This window comes from Phoca vitulina, unplaced genomic scaffold, assembly GCF_004348235.1.
Source record: "Phoca vitulina isolate PV1807 unplaced genomic scaffold, GSC_HSeal_1.0 scaffold6, whole genome shotgun sequence".
Taxonomy (NCBI): Eukaryota; Metazoa; Chordata; class Mammalia; order Carnivora; family Phocidae; genus Phoca; species Phoca vitulina.
The window spans coordinates 21,988,713-22,006,587 of NW_022589709.1; the positions used below are offsets into that span (position 1 = coordinate 21,988,713).

At 37.4% G+C, this 17,875-nt stretch overlaps 1 protein-coding gene across 2 annotated transcripts in view; it reads right to left on the minus strand.

The window, feature by feature from the left end:
* CAMK4 (calcium/calmodulin dependent protein kinase IV) overlaps nucleotides 1-17,875 on the minus strand; it is a 207,123-nt gene that overhangs the window by 49,935 nt on the left and 139,313 nt on the right. For both annotated transcript variants that reach the window (XM_032403866.1, XM_032403867.1), the window contains one exon: nucleotides 16,114-16,186. In XM_032403866.1, coding sequence (XP_032259757.1) covers nucleotides 16,114-16,186 — 73 coding nt within the window. The remainder of the gene's footprint in view (nucleotides 1-16,113; nucleotides 16,187-17,875) is intronic.

The window sequence follows — 17,875 nt, forward strand, 5'->3', positions numbered from 1 at the left end:
ATTAGAAGTCCTATTGTCTTTTAGAAACCATGGATATAAGGCCAGTTCTAAAATATCCCCAGCACTCAAAATGCTGGGATCCTAAACAAGATTTTGTAAACAACTGGATTCAAGTCAATGAATATGTATTGTGTTTGTTATGTGCTATGAATACAAAGGGGCATAAGGGGTTTGTGTGTGTGTTTGTAAGCGGGGGTAGAGGGCAGAGGAAAAGGATGACAGATACAGATGAATAAATCATTATTCCTAGCCTAGAGATAATCTGCCTCTTTCAGGAGACAGGCTCATGTACAACTAACCAAAATACAGGGTGGCTAGTGCTATACACCAGTGGTGGAAAATGCACGGGAGTGCAGAGAAGATGCAGATTTGCTGAAATTCTGAACTGACATCTCTCAGGAAAAGAAAAAGATAAAAATAAAAACAAATATATGCATTTAGCTTCAGAATTTATTAAAGGTGAATGAAGGAGGGGGAAGAACCTTAGATTAAGGTTCAGATGTTCCCTAAGAAATGGGCCAGAGAGTCACAGAAACCGAAATAGCTCAAATGTTCCACCTGCTTTGAGTTAAAGAGTTAAGTGCAGAAAATTATTCAAAGCCCATAAGACTGCTTAAGTTAGTGGGCTTTTGTACAGATTGAAACTTAAAAGACCCAGAGTCCCAAAGGCTGATAAAGAAGACTTGTACACATGCCTGGCAATGTGGTCAAACCTAGAATGGGAGTTTTAACAACTTTGGGTCCACTATTTGTACAACTGTGCAAAAGCCAATTTCTCTGAGCTTTGGTTGGTACATAATTGTAAAATGGGGGAAAAGCTATTGCTGCTTTTCTCACAGGAAGAGCTGTGGAAACTGACACGCACCTGCTCAGGTTACTGACCTTCAAGGATAAAGAAGGGATTCTTAGACCTGTAGGCAGAAAAAAGCAGACCATCTCAAAGAAGGGAAATATAAAATTGGTGTCAGATTTTTGCAAGGCAGGTTTCAGTGCAAGGAGACTACAGAGGAATGCATACTGACTGCTGAGGTTAGAACCAAGCGTCCTGCAAATTTATAATATGTCCTGCAAGTATAAAGTGGCCATAAAAGTCACGAAAGAACTCAGGGGATATATTGCTGCTATGTCTTTCTGGAAAGAGGAAAAAACAAACAAGCAAAAAGACTCAAAGAAAATAAACAAACAAAATCCTAACTACTTAAATGAATAAATTCAGCCACATAAGAAATAAAGAGAAAGAAATGTGGTAAAGGGCTGATGGCCATCAAGTCCGTTTAAATGTAGAACCCCAAAAAACAAACAAGATGCAGAATATAAATGATATGAACCTTACCAATGTAAAACAGAGATATGACAAGAAAGAATTTGAAGGTGGAGGTCAATAGAAGAAGTGTATGTATGTTAATTTCCTTATTTTTCTCGGTAGAAAGAGGGTGGTGATACTGCTTAAGTTTAATGAAACATAAAATAGAGGTTGAAGGATGTTGTTTAAAGTTATAAAAGGAAAAACACCAGAAGAACTAAAAATATAAATGCATACACAAGCTCACTAAGCTCACAACAAGATATGGAAGCAACCTAAGTGTCCATCCAGAGATGGATGGATAAAGAAGACGGGACATATGTGTGTTTGTGTGTGTGTGTGTATAAATAAAATGAGATATTACTCAGCCATACGAAGACAGAGATCTTGCCATTTGTGACAACATGGATGGACGTAGAGATTATTATGCTAAGTGAAATAAGTCAGACAGAAAAAGACAAAGACCATATGATTTCAATTATATGTAGAATCTAAAAAAAAAAAACAACAGAAATGGAATCATAAATACAGAAAACAAACTGGTGGCTGTGAGAGGAGAGTAGGTTGGAAGGACAGGTGAATTAACTGAAGAGGATTAATAGGTTCAAAGCTCCAGTTATAAAATAAGTCAGTCATGGGGATGAAAGTACAGCATAGGGAATATAGTCAGTAATACTGCAATAAGTTTGAATGGTAACAGATGATAACTATATTTATCATGGTAAGCATAGCAAAATGTATAGAATTGTCATATCAAACAAACTAATGGTTACCAGAGGGGAGGTGGGGGGGGAATGGGTGAAATAGTGATGGGGATTAAGGAGGGCACTTGTCATGATGAGCACCCAGTATCATATGGAAGTGTTGAATCACTATATTGTACACCTGAAATTAATATTACACTATATGTTAACTGGAATTTAAATAAAAACTTAAAAAACTTTTTCAAATCACTATAAAAACGAAAATTACACAAAGCAGCATAAACAAAGCAAAACTAGGAGAACACATTTACTTTATCTATCCATCTGTCTATATGATATAGATTACATATAAAGATATATAGTAAAGATTAAAATTTGAATATATAAAGAGCTCCTACATAATAAGAAAAGAAAAAAAATGTAAAATTATCATTGCAAAAAGAGCAAAGGATAGAAAAAGGTAAAGGATATGATGACCAAGTCACAGAGGATTGAAAATGGCCTATAAATCCAAGAAATACTCATGACATCTTCAGTATTATAATTAGAAAAAGTAAATCAAAACAATGAATTATTTTTACCACTTATATTACTCCCCTCCCCGACAAAAAGACTGATATTAGGATTGGTTAGATGCACATGTTGGTAAAAAGGTAAACTCATACTGAGTACTGACAGGATTGTAGACTGATAAAGCCTTGCAATGTAGCAGCATCCATTAAATGTATAAAATGAATACATATTTTATATATTAGTTTGCTATCACTGCATAACAAATCACCACAAACTTAAAAGCATGTCTCATAGAAGCCACTTCTTAGAATGTATCTTAAAGAAATATTTTTACTTGTGTGTAAATATGCCTACAAGGATATTTATGACAATATTTTCATAATTTTTAAAATTGGAAAAAAGTTACATAACTATCTAGAACCTGGATAAATTATAGAACCCATAGTATGAAATAAATGACCCTGAAGCAATTGAAAGAATGAAAAAGATCCATACACACTAAAATGTGGTAGATAGAATTATGGCCCTAAAAAGACTCAATGCTCTAATCTCCAGGACGATGAACATGCTATGTAACATGGCAAGAGGAACTTTGCTGATGTAGTTAGGATTACTAATCACTTTGGCCTTAAAATATAGAGATTATCCTGGATTATCCAGATGGGCCCAGTGTAACTGCATGAGCCTTTAAAAGCAGAAGAGGAAGGCAGAAGAGTAGGTTAAAGAGGTCCAAAGCGTGAGAAGAATCTGATGCACCACTGCAGTCTCAAAGATGGAGAAGGTCTCGTGTCAAGGCAACTGCAGGGAACTGGATTCTACCAACAAATTCAATGTGCTGGAAGCAGATTCTTCCACAGAGCCTCCAGAAAGAAATGCAGCCCTGCTGATACCCTGATTTTGGAACTGAGAGAATCTAGTCGTGTCATGCCTAACTTCTGACTGACAAGAACTAGGAGATACACGGGTATTGTGTCATGCTTTTAAGTTTGTGGTGATTTGTTATGCAGTGATAACAAACTAATATATAAAAGGAAAGATTTCTAAGACATATTGTTGAGGGAAACAAAATAAGAGAGCAACATGAAAAAAGAAATGTATCTGAGTATACTGTATATTTGTATTTTTACATGCCGAGATGCCACACATAGTCTCAACCACAGCTATCATTCCTTCTTTTTGATCATTGATCTGTGTTTGAGCTTGTTTTCAAAGATACAGCAAACAGTTTTGAAAACCTTTGAAAATACTTGTTGTGGCTAATACTTTGAAGTAGCAGAATTGATTTCCTAACAAAAACCAGGAGAAAAAAACAGGAGAAAAGAATGAAAGGAAGAGCATGAGAACACAGAGTAAGTGCTACACATTAAAAAACAAACAAACCAAAACACTTTTCAGTAAATGAGTGTCTGAAAAGCCTGAAAACCAATGACATTCAAATTTATCCATGTGTCTGGGTCAACTTTTGGACTCCTCATTTACTTTCCCATGGAAACCATGTTTGGGGTTGATTAGATTAAATACATGATGGTAGAAAACTCATGCATCACACACTGATTATGAAGAGTAGGTTGGTCTGGGTGTAATAGGCGGAATGCTAAGAATGACCACTCTATGGAATTAGCCCCTATATTCAATGCTCTTCCCTGTGAGTGTGGGTGCAATCTATGAATATGATGAGGTAGCATTCCTATGATTATATTAAATGTCAAAAGGGAGATTATTCGGGTAGGCTTAATCAAATCTCATGTGCCTTTGAAAAGCAGAGAGTTTTCTCTGGCTGGGAGCAGAAAAGAAAATCAGGGACTTGAAGCACCCTAGCTGGCTTTGAAGATGGAGGGAGGCATGTGCCAAGAAATGCAGGCAGCCTTTGGGAGCTCCTGGTTGATAAGCAGTAGGAAACAGGGACCTCAGTCATACAACCACATTGAAGTGAACTTACGCAACAACCTGAGTGAGCTTGGGAGCAGGTTCCTCCCAGAGCCTACAGATAAGAGCCCAGCTGACTAACACTTTGGTTTCCACCTTGTGAGACTCTAAGCCAAGAACCCAGTAGAGCCCACTGGACTTCAGTCCTACAGACCTGTGAGAGAATAAGTTGTTTTAAGCTGTTAAATTTGTGGTAATTTGTTAGTCAGTAACAGAAAACTAATATACTGAGTATTTTGCAGTTAGCAAGTAATGGACTAAAGAACACAAACTCTTGGCACACAAGTGCCATGTGTCTCTTAATGACTCCAACAGTGGCAGGGGCTAAATATATGCTCAATAAACATCTATTATTTGTTTGGTTAGCTGATGAATGAGTGCATGATTAAATAAATGAATGAAGATCTTTAGTCAGTCAAATCATCCAACAAATATTTACAGAATACCCAGTATGTATCAGGAAACATTCCAGACATTGGCGCCGGGCTCCATCCCAGGACCCCGAGGATCATGACCTGAGCCCAAGGCAGACACTTAACCCACTGAGTCACCCAGTCGTCCCATACATTCTAGTTTCAAACAAGAATTCAAAGTTCCAGGAACTAGAGTTTCTCATATTGGAAGAACAGAAGGTTATTGAAGCGCCATGAATGAAGGCTCATGGAGAGAGAGAGGATCATAAGGTCAGCAAGGAGCCTTTCCCGGCACGACTCTGAGGGTCACACATAGAGGACTGTGAGTCTGATGGGGAGATAGTGGAGGGTTAGGTGGGGAAATGTTATGATATGATGTATGCTTTTCTCTCATAAATCAAGAAGGATCCGAAATGTTCAAGCAAAGTCCTTTAAATATCACAAAGTAAATGTGAGGAAGACTGATGACTACAGAGATGACAATGCAATAATCTCCAACATGTAGGTGAGCTATATCACATTTAGAGCTGAAATTCTTATTATACTTTCAGGTCAACGTATACTGCCACATAAAGAAAACAAAGACAGTTAAAGGTGACTCACCCTTGTCTACATCCCAAGTTATATACGTAAACTATTCATTTTACTGGTGGACATCATTTGCTAATATTATGCAACTTACATATATCATTTTTTTTAAAAGATTCATTCATTCACTTGAGAGAAAGTGAAAGAAAAAGCACGAGGCAGGGAGGGAGGGGAGGAGCAGAGGGAGAGGGACAGGCTGACTCCACGCTGAGCAGGAAGTCCAATGGGCAGCTGATTCTACAACCCTGAGATCATGACCTGAGCCGAAGCCAAGATGCTTAACTGACTGAGCCACCCAGGCGCCCCGCCACTTATATAGATCTTTTAAAACACTTGGATGTCCTATTAATAAAATCTGAGTTTTGATTATTTTTAAGCGTGCAGTGTATAGGTAAGTAGTTCTCTGTTTAACCTACCAACTGCTTATAACATAGTAGGCAAAACCCTGACATTCCAGGAAAATTTTACAGATTGATAATATATAGGGAAGCATTTCCTTGGGAAAAAAGATGAGCAGATCAGGCTCTGTAAACTTTAAGCAAAATAATCTGGAGAAAACACCAAGATTCAGAAACCATGGAAGATTAATATTAAATATACAGCATGTGAAATACATTAGAAATATACCATACTTCTTTCATGAGTTAAAAATAAAGAGGATATAGCACAGAGGGACCTTAAATTACATTTACGAAAGGTAGAATGATAAAGTGGGACATTGGAATGAGGAAGGTATTCTTGTCCTAGGTCAAAAAAACATTTTGAAATCACTAATAGTTACTGAAAATTTCTTTGAAGTAGACAAAAAAAGTTAACAAGAATTGTTAGGGTGTCTAGCACTGCCTGCATACATTGCAATGGTATTTACGTATCTTTGAATCTTTGGATGGTGATGATTCTCTGGAATTTACAAGGTAAAGAGAAGTGAGAATAGAAGGAAGGAGGAAGGGAGAGAGGTTGAAAGAAAGAGAGAAAGAAAAACAGATTAAGGGGAAGGTTCCACTTAGATGGACTGGAAATTTGTGTGTAAGTATTTTTCTTTTCTGTTGTCACAATATCTGGGTCTCCAACTGGCATTAATATATTGGAGCGAGTGCTATGGATGAATGTATGTGTCCCCAAGAATTCAAATGTTGAAGTCCCAGTCCTCAGTGTGATGGTATTTGGAGGTGAAGCCTTTGAAGGTAATTAGATCTAAGACCTTGAGGGTGGAGCCCCATGATAGGATTAATGCCCTTAAAAGAAGAGAAAGAGACCAGAGCTCACTCTCTTACTCATGTGAGGATACAGAAAGAAGGCAGCAGTCTGAAAACCCAAAACAGAGCCCTTATCAAAAATCTGACCATGCTGGCACCCTGATCTGGAACTCCCAGCCTCCAGAACTGTGAGAAATAAATGTTTATTGTTTAAGCCACTCAATCTATGGTATCCTGTTATAGCAGCCAGAATAGGTTGAGATAGCTGGGACTACTCAACACTTACAAAGAACTGCCTTACCCGCATGAAACCGAGTATTCCCATTGGCCCCATTGAGAAATTCTGCATCTCAGTCAAAGTGAGTAAGCTGGACTTTTGTGAACATTCCTTATTCAGGAGCTAAACACTTGAGATGGGATGGAAGACAATGATTAAAATAAGAAAACCGAGTTAACCTTCTGTTTCTATGACCAGTGTAATGTACATAGGCTATGATCTAGGCCTATGCCTGTAAGTTAATTTGACATCTTCATTTAATTATGTATTTCTTACTTATTAGGCAGGTAAAAATATTTTGTAAAACTTTTGCAGAATTTGTTCCTGAATTATTTAATAATAAAATCAAAATTCCATGTTCAAAGAGTAAAATTAACAGAGTATTATATTGCCTGAATGCTCTCCTTCTAGAAATTAAAAAAAGAATCCCACCTCTTTGAGAGAATTGTTCATGTTTTTCAACACTACTTCTGAATTGGCCATTCCCAAAATAAAAATTCATTTTTATGGGTCAAAGACATTACAAATGTAGATTCACACTGTACCGTATAACATAAAATAGGATTTCACTCCCTCAAGACAGGGCATACTTTAGGTTTGGGCAGAGAACTACTACTGGAGAGCAAGGACATAAATTTCATGGTCCCACCCCATCCTCCAGTAAACAAACAATGGAAGAATAACACAGAAATAGTTAACTAGAGTCTAACCTTAGTCACTCTACTATCCTTGCAGAGAAGCAGATTCACAAAGAAAAGATCACTGTTCACCTTCAAAGCACGGTACTTTGATATTTTCCACACAATCATTCTTTCTTAAAAGGGGACCACTGACAAAGGGATCCTTCCAGCCGCGAGTCCTTCTCTTGTAGCCTGTAGTAGGGAGAGGCTGTTGCATGTAAATTATATCGATGTAAAGAAGAGACCGTCCTCCTAGAGACCCCACTGTGGGTGGGAGAATTCTTTGCTCAGCTTTTTTTTTTTTCTGAATTTCAGCTTTTCAGAGCATTGAATATCAGAGGAACAGAATACATATATGTGCAATACAGTGTCACAGGAATGGAAAATAGGCCAAGTTACCGATTAGAGTAAGGTTTGTTTAAAATAAAAAGGGTATTGTGATAATATGATAATATCCTTCCTCTCATGGTCTGCTCATACACATCTGCTTGGAATAAGCATTTCTAAACATAATTAAAATCTGTTACCTTACTTAAAACTGTATTCCCTTATAGCTTGGATTCCCATCTTTTTCTCTTTATCTTTATTTACATTAGTCTTCATAGGTCATCTATAGAGACAGAAACGATACATGCCTTTCCTGACCTCATAAGGATACTGTGAGTACTTCTCTATTATTACATTGTTTCCTTTTTTGTGTTTTTGGATACTGCCAACATTAACTAGACAATATATCCCACCTTTACTTGAGATTATCCAATTCTCCTGCTCTGAAGTCAATGAATCTGTGAATCTCACGCCCTAATCAACAGAAACCTGCCTGAATAGCTATGAATGAATCCGTAAAGACTATCATCTGAGGTCGCCAAACACAAATCAGATGTCATGTCCATGACACTTCAATGGGCTTTTGAAATAGTGAAAACACTCATCTCAATCCAAAGAAAGATAACTCAGCAGGGAGTCTGCTTCTCTCTCCCTCTGCCATCCCCCCACCTCCTCCCCCCCGTATGCTCTCTTTCTCCCTCTGTCAAATAAATAAATAAAATCTTTAAAAAAAAATCCTGTTTGCCTTGTTAATTCTTCCAGGCAGGGACTGTGTCTCATATTTACTTTCTATAGCTCTCCTGGGGACCTACAATGTGTGCTGTGCATAGTGAACACATTCACCCTGGTCTAAAGGCTTTGGCTGGTCTCTTAAAATGTTATTTTTGCTGTTGTTGTTCTATTCATCATTAGTTCTCTAGAGGAGAACTAGAGGGAAAGAGGAATGGAAGAAACACAGGTCATTAGAGGAGCTGTGAGACTGGATGGAAGAAAGTGGAATAAAATCTCAGAGAGCAAGTGCGCAGAGGTGAGAAGAGAGTGTTAACGAAAGTGAGAGAGTTTTATGAGACGTTCTTATCAAACGTCTAAATTGCTCCTCTGCATGCTCCCTGCTCTAGATTATTTTTCATTATCTCCACGTCTTCACATATGTAACATTCACTAATATTGACAGAGAAGATTCAAGGGGAATTCTGGGGTTAGTTGGTTAGGGCATTCATTCGTATAATCACAAACCAGGTCCCTTCAGATGTTTTTCATCTCTTGACTTGACTTTGCCATATCTTCCTAACTGGCCTCACTGCTTTGAGGCTTCATGCTGCTGTCCGGATGATGATCCTGCAGCAAAAGTCCCTCACATCTCCTCATCTGCAGAACCACGTGAACCTCTTTTGAAAGTCAGGTAAGCCCCTCAGGATGGGCTCCCCACTTCTCTCAAGCCCCAGTTCTCGCTAGAGCCAAATATCAGCAGTTCATGCCTTTGTACCTTTAGTCTATTATGTTCCCTAAAAATCTGTGGGAGAATAGGAGTGTTTCTGGAATTCTACTTCTTTCCTACTGGCTACCTATTAAACAACAATTTTTCTTTTAAAACCCAACTCAGATATAACTTCCTCTGGCAAGATTTTTCTGACTCAGTTTCTCTCTAGATATATTGAATAGCTTTCACATTCTCTAATCAGCAAAATGCATCAATAGATGCATATATGTCATTTTATAGCCCTTGTGCTTACATGTCTATCTTCCCCATAAACTAGTAAGCTTCTTAATATATATTCCTAGAATTGTGATTTTCCCAGAACTCAAGAGAGAGAAAGCCACTTAGACGGAATCTGACAAAATTTTGATATCATTATTACACTGCTGATAATGATGTACAGAAACGTTTAATGAGAAAGATACTCTCCCTCCCAGGAATTATTTTTAGATTTCCAGCTTCCTAATATTGAGCTCTAATTTTCAGGATATAGATTATATTTGTTCCAAACTTTTTTTCTGATAAAATATCTATGCTCTGACTGAGCCACTACTCTACTTTATTCTGTGTTATAAATCAAAATATTAGAACATTAATAGAACTGTTTGTTATTTATTTTCTGGTAATTGTGATCTCTCAATTCTTCGTAAGAATGTATAACTACTTTTATTTTTACTGGTAAAGTTATCATTATAGTGTTTCAGTGCTTTGAGCCTTGCATTAAAATCCATCCCCCAGAGATCAGTGTTCAAATGTGAGTAACAAGAGACAAAATCCCCCCCAGAAAGAAATGGAAATAGCATGGGAACTGACAGATTTAAAACAAACCACAAAGAACCCCACATTTTCTGTTCCAGTGCCTCATTACTTAATTGAACTCTCAGAATCTTTTTACTGACAATAAGTGGACCCAAGCGGGAACAATATTCACAAAAACAAAGAACAGGTATCAGAAGCAAGCTTGCTGCTGTTAATAATCTTATACCTTGTGATTGACCAGTGTGTGGGTGTGTTTTTGATATTCAGTGAAATTCAGTTTTTAGAAATTTGCGGGACGAGAATCTTTTTATGCCCTTTGTGTTATGTTTCGAAAGATGGAAAATTATACAACTTGTTCTGACCACAGAATTGTTATTAGCATATACTTAAAAGTTTATTCAAGAAGTTCAGTATCTTATTGCTTCAAGTAACAGGATTTACAATTTAAAGTGGCAAAAATATTGAGAAACTTATTATCCTCATTCTATAAGGTATCAAGCAAGAGGAGAATTCTAATGGTGTGTACTTTTTTTTTGGCTTTCTTCAACACAGCTATGTTTTTCTTCTTAATTACAAGACAGAAAAAGCAGTTTCCTACATCGTATGCAGACCTGACTATGCCAGTGAAAAAGAGAAATGACCTTCCCTGTCTTGGGTCTCCTTTTACTGAGAAGAAGTTTCCCCAGCACCCCCAGGCAGACTGCCCATCAGAGCTCACTGATGAGGGTCAGGTCATATGCTCTTGCCTAACCTCAAGGGAGGCTGGGAAAAAACGTTCTGACGTCTTCCATCTTTATAAAGGGCCATCAACTCTGCCAATAGAGAATGAGAGGTCAGGTGGAAGATGGTTTAAATGTATCAAATAATATAAAGTTGATAATGTATGTATTGCCCATTAAACCTATAAACGTTATCAAGCAGAGTACTTGGTATTAAATATAGACAGTAATTTATTTCAATGCTGCTGTACTTGTTTTGATTTCATTGACTTCTAGAACCATTTAATGCACATTAGTAAAGACTGAACGTTTTAGAAGACTATGAATAGCAACAGGAACTTTGAGAATTTATTTTTGTTTTTAAATAAATTCCTGTACCATTTATTAAGTTATTGGCTCTCAGCTGTAAATCACCCTTCTGTAGTCCACTTTGTGAAGCTGAGACTTGAATTAGAAGCCACACTTTTCCTTCTCCTGCTGGCTTCCTGTTCGGCTCTGCCATCAGAGGGCACTAGGGAGAGCCTTCCACTCTGGAAGAGGATGAAGGGACTTGCTCAGTCCCATCTGCTTTCTGTGCCTATCTTTCCGCTTGTTATTCCCATGCACCCTAAAGACACGTTTTCACCCTGCAGTGCAGATCATTCTGGTGGCAGCTGCTGATTGCAGTTTTTCCACAAATGCTCACAGAACCAACCAGTGTTCCTCTTCCGCAATACCAGCACTAGCTGCCTAGAACACCATCCTCATCAATGAGCTCAAAGGTCTAAGCGCCAGCTTCGGGGGCAACTCCTTTAGGTCACAGACTAGACACCAGCACCAGCCAAGCAGTGCACCTTCATCACACCTCCTTTTAAATGTCTAAGTTTTAATCCTCTCCCACTCTTTGTTTTGCTCCCCTCAGTCTGAGGAGAGGCTGCTTCCTTGCATGTGCTACCGCCACGGTACCCTTAGTTTAGTATTCCCCTTCTGCCTTTCCAGTTCTTCAGTATCTAGTCATCAATTCTTTACCAACTGACTCTTTAATATGGTAAATCTGTTCTTTTTTAGGCAAAGCTACAGGTTTTAAAAAATGTTTACCAAAAGAAGCCTGTACTATTTGATCTTTTCCTGCATCCTTATAATCATGTCCACATCCTATTTGACTTCAATGTTGAGATGCCATATTGGTTTCCATAACCTTCAAGGGTGGGATGCTTTTGTTTGTAACTCTTCACTCCCCATTATCAAAATTCTAACCCCAAATCTATGTGCTAGGGTAGCAGACATATTTAAGTTCTTTAACCATTTCCTTCTATTTTATTAAATTCAATATATACTCTATATGTACAAGTTTCTCCAGGCTCTCAAGTCATGACTTTGAAATTAAGACATACCTAAGAGAGCTATGGCTAGCAAAAGATGGAAAGTGGCATCAGGAGTGGAGTGGAAAAAAAAGGGAGATAGTGATTTTTCTGGAAACAGAGGAACAGTAGGATATCCGGAGGGCAAGAAAGGTCAGGAGGTGGTGGCAATGGTAAGAGATGTCAGAGGTGATGGAATTCCCTGGTTATCTTTTTAAGTAAATGGAAAAGGAGGGCTTCAAGGTTCAGCATTGTGCTTTATGACAGATGAGGACATGATGACCCTTTCAGAATGTCCAGACTGACTTAGACCATCTAATTTGGGTCTACCTGGAATTCATTTCAGGAAGATAGAATACTCAAGAAAGCTTAATGATCTACCCTCAAAGACTAACTGTATGAATTCAAACTCAAAGAGGGAAACATCTTTCAAATTCACTTTAAAAGCTTTCAAAAATTCTATTTAAAGCTAAAAAGCAGAAGAAGCAAGATTATAGTCAGACAAATACTGTGAAATATTTGGGGCAAGAATTAGGGTGAAGTGGGGAGGAAGGGAAGGATTGCCAGATTTGTTACCTAAGGGGTATAATTATCCCCACAAAGTATTTCCCAAGAACTTTTCAATCTTTAAGATTTCTGCGTCTGTGCTTTCAAAAGCCAGCCTAGATATAGTCTTCTAAGTGTGTGATCCAGAGGAAATGTGAGATGTATCACTGATTACTTTGAGTTCCCAACTGTCCTATTTTTATAGCTATCTATAGCTGTGTAGTTGACAATAAACTATTTCATAAATGTCAGCCACTTCCCACAAGTTTTAAATCGCTTGCTTTCTACCTGTGGAAACACTTAGGGAAATGACTTTAACTTTTTTTCCCTCTAAGTTAATCTGATTGCTAGTTGTAGCAATCAGAGAAAATTTGATTTTTATAAAACTTCTTGAATGTGGTAATTTACTTTTATCTTTTTGGTCTTATTTATTTCTCTTTATTTTTTATTATTTGTTTTAAGTTTTTTTAAAATTCTAGTTTGTTAACATACAGTGTAATATTAGTTCCAGGTGTACAATATAGTGATTCAATACTTCCATACAACACTCGGTGCTCATCACAGCAAGTCCCTTCACCTGTTTCCCCAACCACCCCCTTCCCCTCTGGTGACCATCAGTTTGTTCTCTATAGTTAAGAGTCTGTTTCTCCGTTTGCCTCTCTCTCCTTTCTTTCCCTTTGCTTGGTAACCTACTTATTAAACTGAAACTTTCTGAGTAGGTAGAACAACAAATTTTTTTGTTTTAAATTGAGGATTACCAGTAGACTAATCAAGCCATCTTTGCAAATCTGGAATAGAGTTGAAGTCTATCTAGTCCCTCTTTTCTATGTGGTGTACCCTACTTGGGGCATCCCTGTTGGGGGCCCTTTTATTCCTTAATTAGTGTAACTCCAATAGGTGGAAAAGTCTGATGCTGAAAGCATTCATTTCTCATTCACTGAATGAGGACAGAGTTCTCCCAGTCAGCTACCTGAGGTATCACTAAATTGAAGCATGCCCACTGTGATAAGCCAAAAGAATCAAGAGCTGACCTAAATGGATGAAGGTAACCAGAGAAAACATAAAGGTGCATTTTGAATGACGGGAAAATAATTAAATGATAGTAAGGGAGCAGAAAATAATCTCATGAATGGGAACAAGTTATAAAGAAAGCTTTGTTTCATATGAAATGAGTAGAAAAATGATAGTAAGGACGTTTCACTAAAAGTATCAGTATCTAGAAAGACAAAACGGAATAGTGACTTCCTATTTTGATAAATTTTCAGTTACTTATTCGGTAAATATTGAGCAGTGACTATTGTCAGTTGTTTTTGATTTTAGTACTTAGCTGGGGAGTAGATATCTATGTATAGATTTACAACATCTAATATATCTTTACATGGACGTACTGAGTCTGAAGTTGCTTATCCTTTTGCCTCTCTTTTGAACATTGCTAAGACTTCCATTGCCTTATCTTATTTAGTGTTTTCCACAACTCTGTTAGGTTGAATATTATGCCTATTTTCCATGAGGAAACTGAGGCTCAAAAGTGTTTAGTGACTGGGGCCCAGCTCACATATCCAGAAAATGAACCCAGCTCTGTTTGACTCCCAAAGTACTCTTAACTGTTATACTAGCTGCCTGCCTAAAGTGATGGTGGGCCACTGCCAGCATGTTTACTTAACTAGATAATCTATTGCATGTGGTAATGAGGAATGAAGTTTTTAAATGGGTATTTAAGAAAGGCATAAAACTGCCATTATTGAACTCAGAATGACAAGATGAAAACAGACTGCAAAAAAGAATTCTAGACTTTTATCTTTAAGGACAGGAACTGGAAGCAACTAGAAGTGATTGTTTTGTTTGGTTGGTTGGTTTTGTTTAACGAAGCACATCAGGAGCATCCATAGCATGGTAGGGAGCAGGACTAGGTTCATGGGCAGTAGAAGGAAGACCCAACTGAAGTCGGGAAGGTGGATGTGAGGCAAGAAGGTAATGGAAGAGTCAAAAATCATTCCCAAATTGGCAAGCTTAGGAAACCGGGTATGGTAACTATACTGTGTTTGATGAAAACTCTGGAATGGAGTGGTTATTTGGGGTATGTAAGAGGATGGATTTGAAATTCAACATTCATATGATCAGGAGGCACATTGTGAATTTATAGTAAAATTCCAGGGCAGCCTCTCCAGCTTTTCCCTACCCCCAATTCAAATTTTTTATACCCCACCAGAGCAAAAAGACCAGAACGCTTTTATAGGAAGGAATAATTTGGAAAGACTGGGCTATAAAGCCAATTGAACTTGGTGTTGATAGCTCAATCATGGATTTGGTTAGACCATAGATCTGCTATCTCTAGCAGTCCTATACAGATTGCCGAGATTGTGTTTTCCTTTTCATCAATGATAGATAAGCTAGTTAGATGTCAGAGTCCCTCCTTTCCTTCCTTCTTCTCTCCCTCCCTCCCTTGCCTCTTCCCTCCTTCCTGGTTTGGTTGGGGGTAAAATTCATAGGACATGTACTTTTGTCATTGTGGCTGGTTTCTCAAGATACTGAATGATGATTTTAGTTTTATAACTGACTCTAAACAATAGAATATATCTTAATTCTGATATATTTTATAGATTTGTCTCTTTAACCTGAATAAACATTTCCCCTTGGGCTTCATCTTGTTTTTGTTCTGACTTCATATTCAATAAATGAACCACCAACGTGTTCCAGCACACATTAGACAACCATTAAATATATGGGAAGGTTTTCACTAGTGGAGTCTGTTTTATCTAGGCAAATTTTTCCTTATTAATTCAATCCAACAAGCTTCTCAAAATTACATGTTTGTGTAAATATGGGTGCATAGTTTCCATCATTAACTTACAACACTTTATTCTCCTTAAAAACATTAATTTATATTTCTTCCTTAAAAAAATAAAACTGTCAGAATTTTTCACTTGAATTCCCTTGTCTTGAAAGAAAAATCAATAACCTCTATGCTCCCAGATCTATATTTCTCACATTCCACCCTCCTTCACTTCCCTGCCAAACAACAAAAACAATAGAGAAACAAACTCAAGAAACGGAAAGAAGAGAGAAGAATGACTATAAGCCCCAAAGTCTGATTTCATAATAATGGGAAATTATTTTAACAGACTTATGGCATTATATAGGAGGACTGCATCTTCCAGAGTTTGAGCAATCAAGAGAAAATATAAATGTATTCAACGTACTGTCTACAAAGTATTTCTTACTGTTTTGCTGTAATGTTTTGATGTAAATGTTTTGACTGGTCACAGACATACACTTGTTAAGGAATGATTCTGTACAAGGAAAAGGTTACCAAGAGTTACGCTATTGCTGTCAATTCATACTTACGGCAACTGCCTCCAGGATTTGCTTAACAGCATCTGCAGCATCTCGTTCACTATAATATCCCTTCTCCACAATCCTAAAAAAAAAACAAACCAGGAAATGCTTCTCAGACACATGTGTTCAGGGGAGTGGATGTTTTTAAAAGAAGTTAACTGAATTAATGTTAAGGAAGATGCATCTAAACAATTGCAACCTGCTAGCATAACACCGGGGGGAAATAGTTCCATAAACTGATACTCTAGCAATCTTGGGTTTCTTTAGGAAAATGAAACACATTTATTTTGCCTAGGCTTGAACTGTCCATCCTATCTGAGGACAAAAAAACTCTTCTTAAACTCTGTACTGAGAATCGTGTTAAATATATACCAAGTAGACAACATACCATGAACCATCCCATGTAATTGTTACACAGCTTCAATGATTATTAACTCATGGCCAGTGTTGTTTTATCTATCCAGTCAATTATTTCCCATCCTTTTTATTTTAAAGCAAATTATCAGGCATCACATAATTCCATTCATAAATAAGGAGTTGTCTCTAAAAGTATAAAGGACTTTTTAAAACTCATAAAAATGCCATTATCATACCTATAAATTACAACTCCTTAATATTTTCAAATACACAGTGTTTCAAATTTCCAATTGTCTTGGACATGTTGAAATTTGTCTGTTTGAATCCGCATCCAAATAAGGTCCATACAATTTGACTAGTACTTATGTCTCTCAATAGTCCTTTTACCTGGAGCTCCTTGCTCCTCCCCCCCTTGCCCCGCCCCTCTCCCCTCTCTCCATCTGGCTTTCTTCCAAATAAATGACTTGCTCTTTTTGCATGGATGTGGACAAGGAAATTTTCTTTTCCTTTAAGGAATCTTTCTTTTAAGTCTTTTCCATTTTAATTTCAGGAATGTTTCCCTGAGTTAGAATGCTTTGTATTTGTTTTCTTCTATCGCTTTGGTTTTCTTTTTGGGGGTGTGCAATTATACACATCGTGAGTTTTTTTTTTACTTTTGACTTATTTGTTCTTTCTTCTATGATTTTCTTAATTTTAGCATTAAGTAATATTAGCCTTAATATTGTGTAGATCATGTTATACTTTCATCTGTTTTGTGGGCATATCCTCCTGACATGCTGATTTTCTGTGCTCTTATAATCATTTTTATTGCAATTAATGGAGACACCTGTCTGTTGCTTATTTTTAAGCAAAGTTGGTTTTCTTAATCATTTTGATAGAGTGATAGGTAAGGCTATCTTTTCTAGTTTCATGGCCCTTGACTGATTGTTTTCATGAAGCATTCAAAATTATGACCTCATACTTTCTGAGATCTCTTCTCTTCTATCTGGAACTTCATTCCCTTTCCTCTGCATCTCTGCTCTGGTTACTGGAGTCTCTTCTCAGCAGTTTCTCCTGATGTACACAAGGGGGCCTGAGATATTAGTTTCAGGAGTTCATAGGGCCTAGACTGCATTAGCCTCTTCAGACCTTACTGTGGGTGCAGCCCTTGTGCTTCTCAGAAACTTGGATGGCAAAAAGCCCTCACAATTTCACCTGTTCCTGTATTGGCCCATTCTTCTTCTCAATGATTTGGAGACTTTGGAGATTTGAGTGTTCTCCTATTCTTAGGTTCATCAATGTCCTCTTGCTTCCTCTAATATAGATGCTAATACCATGAGGCTCTTGCGTTTGTCATTAGTTTGTCCTCATTCACTTGTTTTCTAGGCTTCATGGGGAAGCCTTTTCACCTGGTTTTGTTATATTGTCTGTGAGT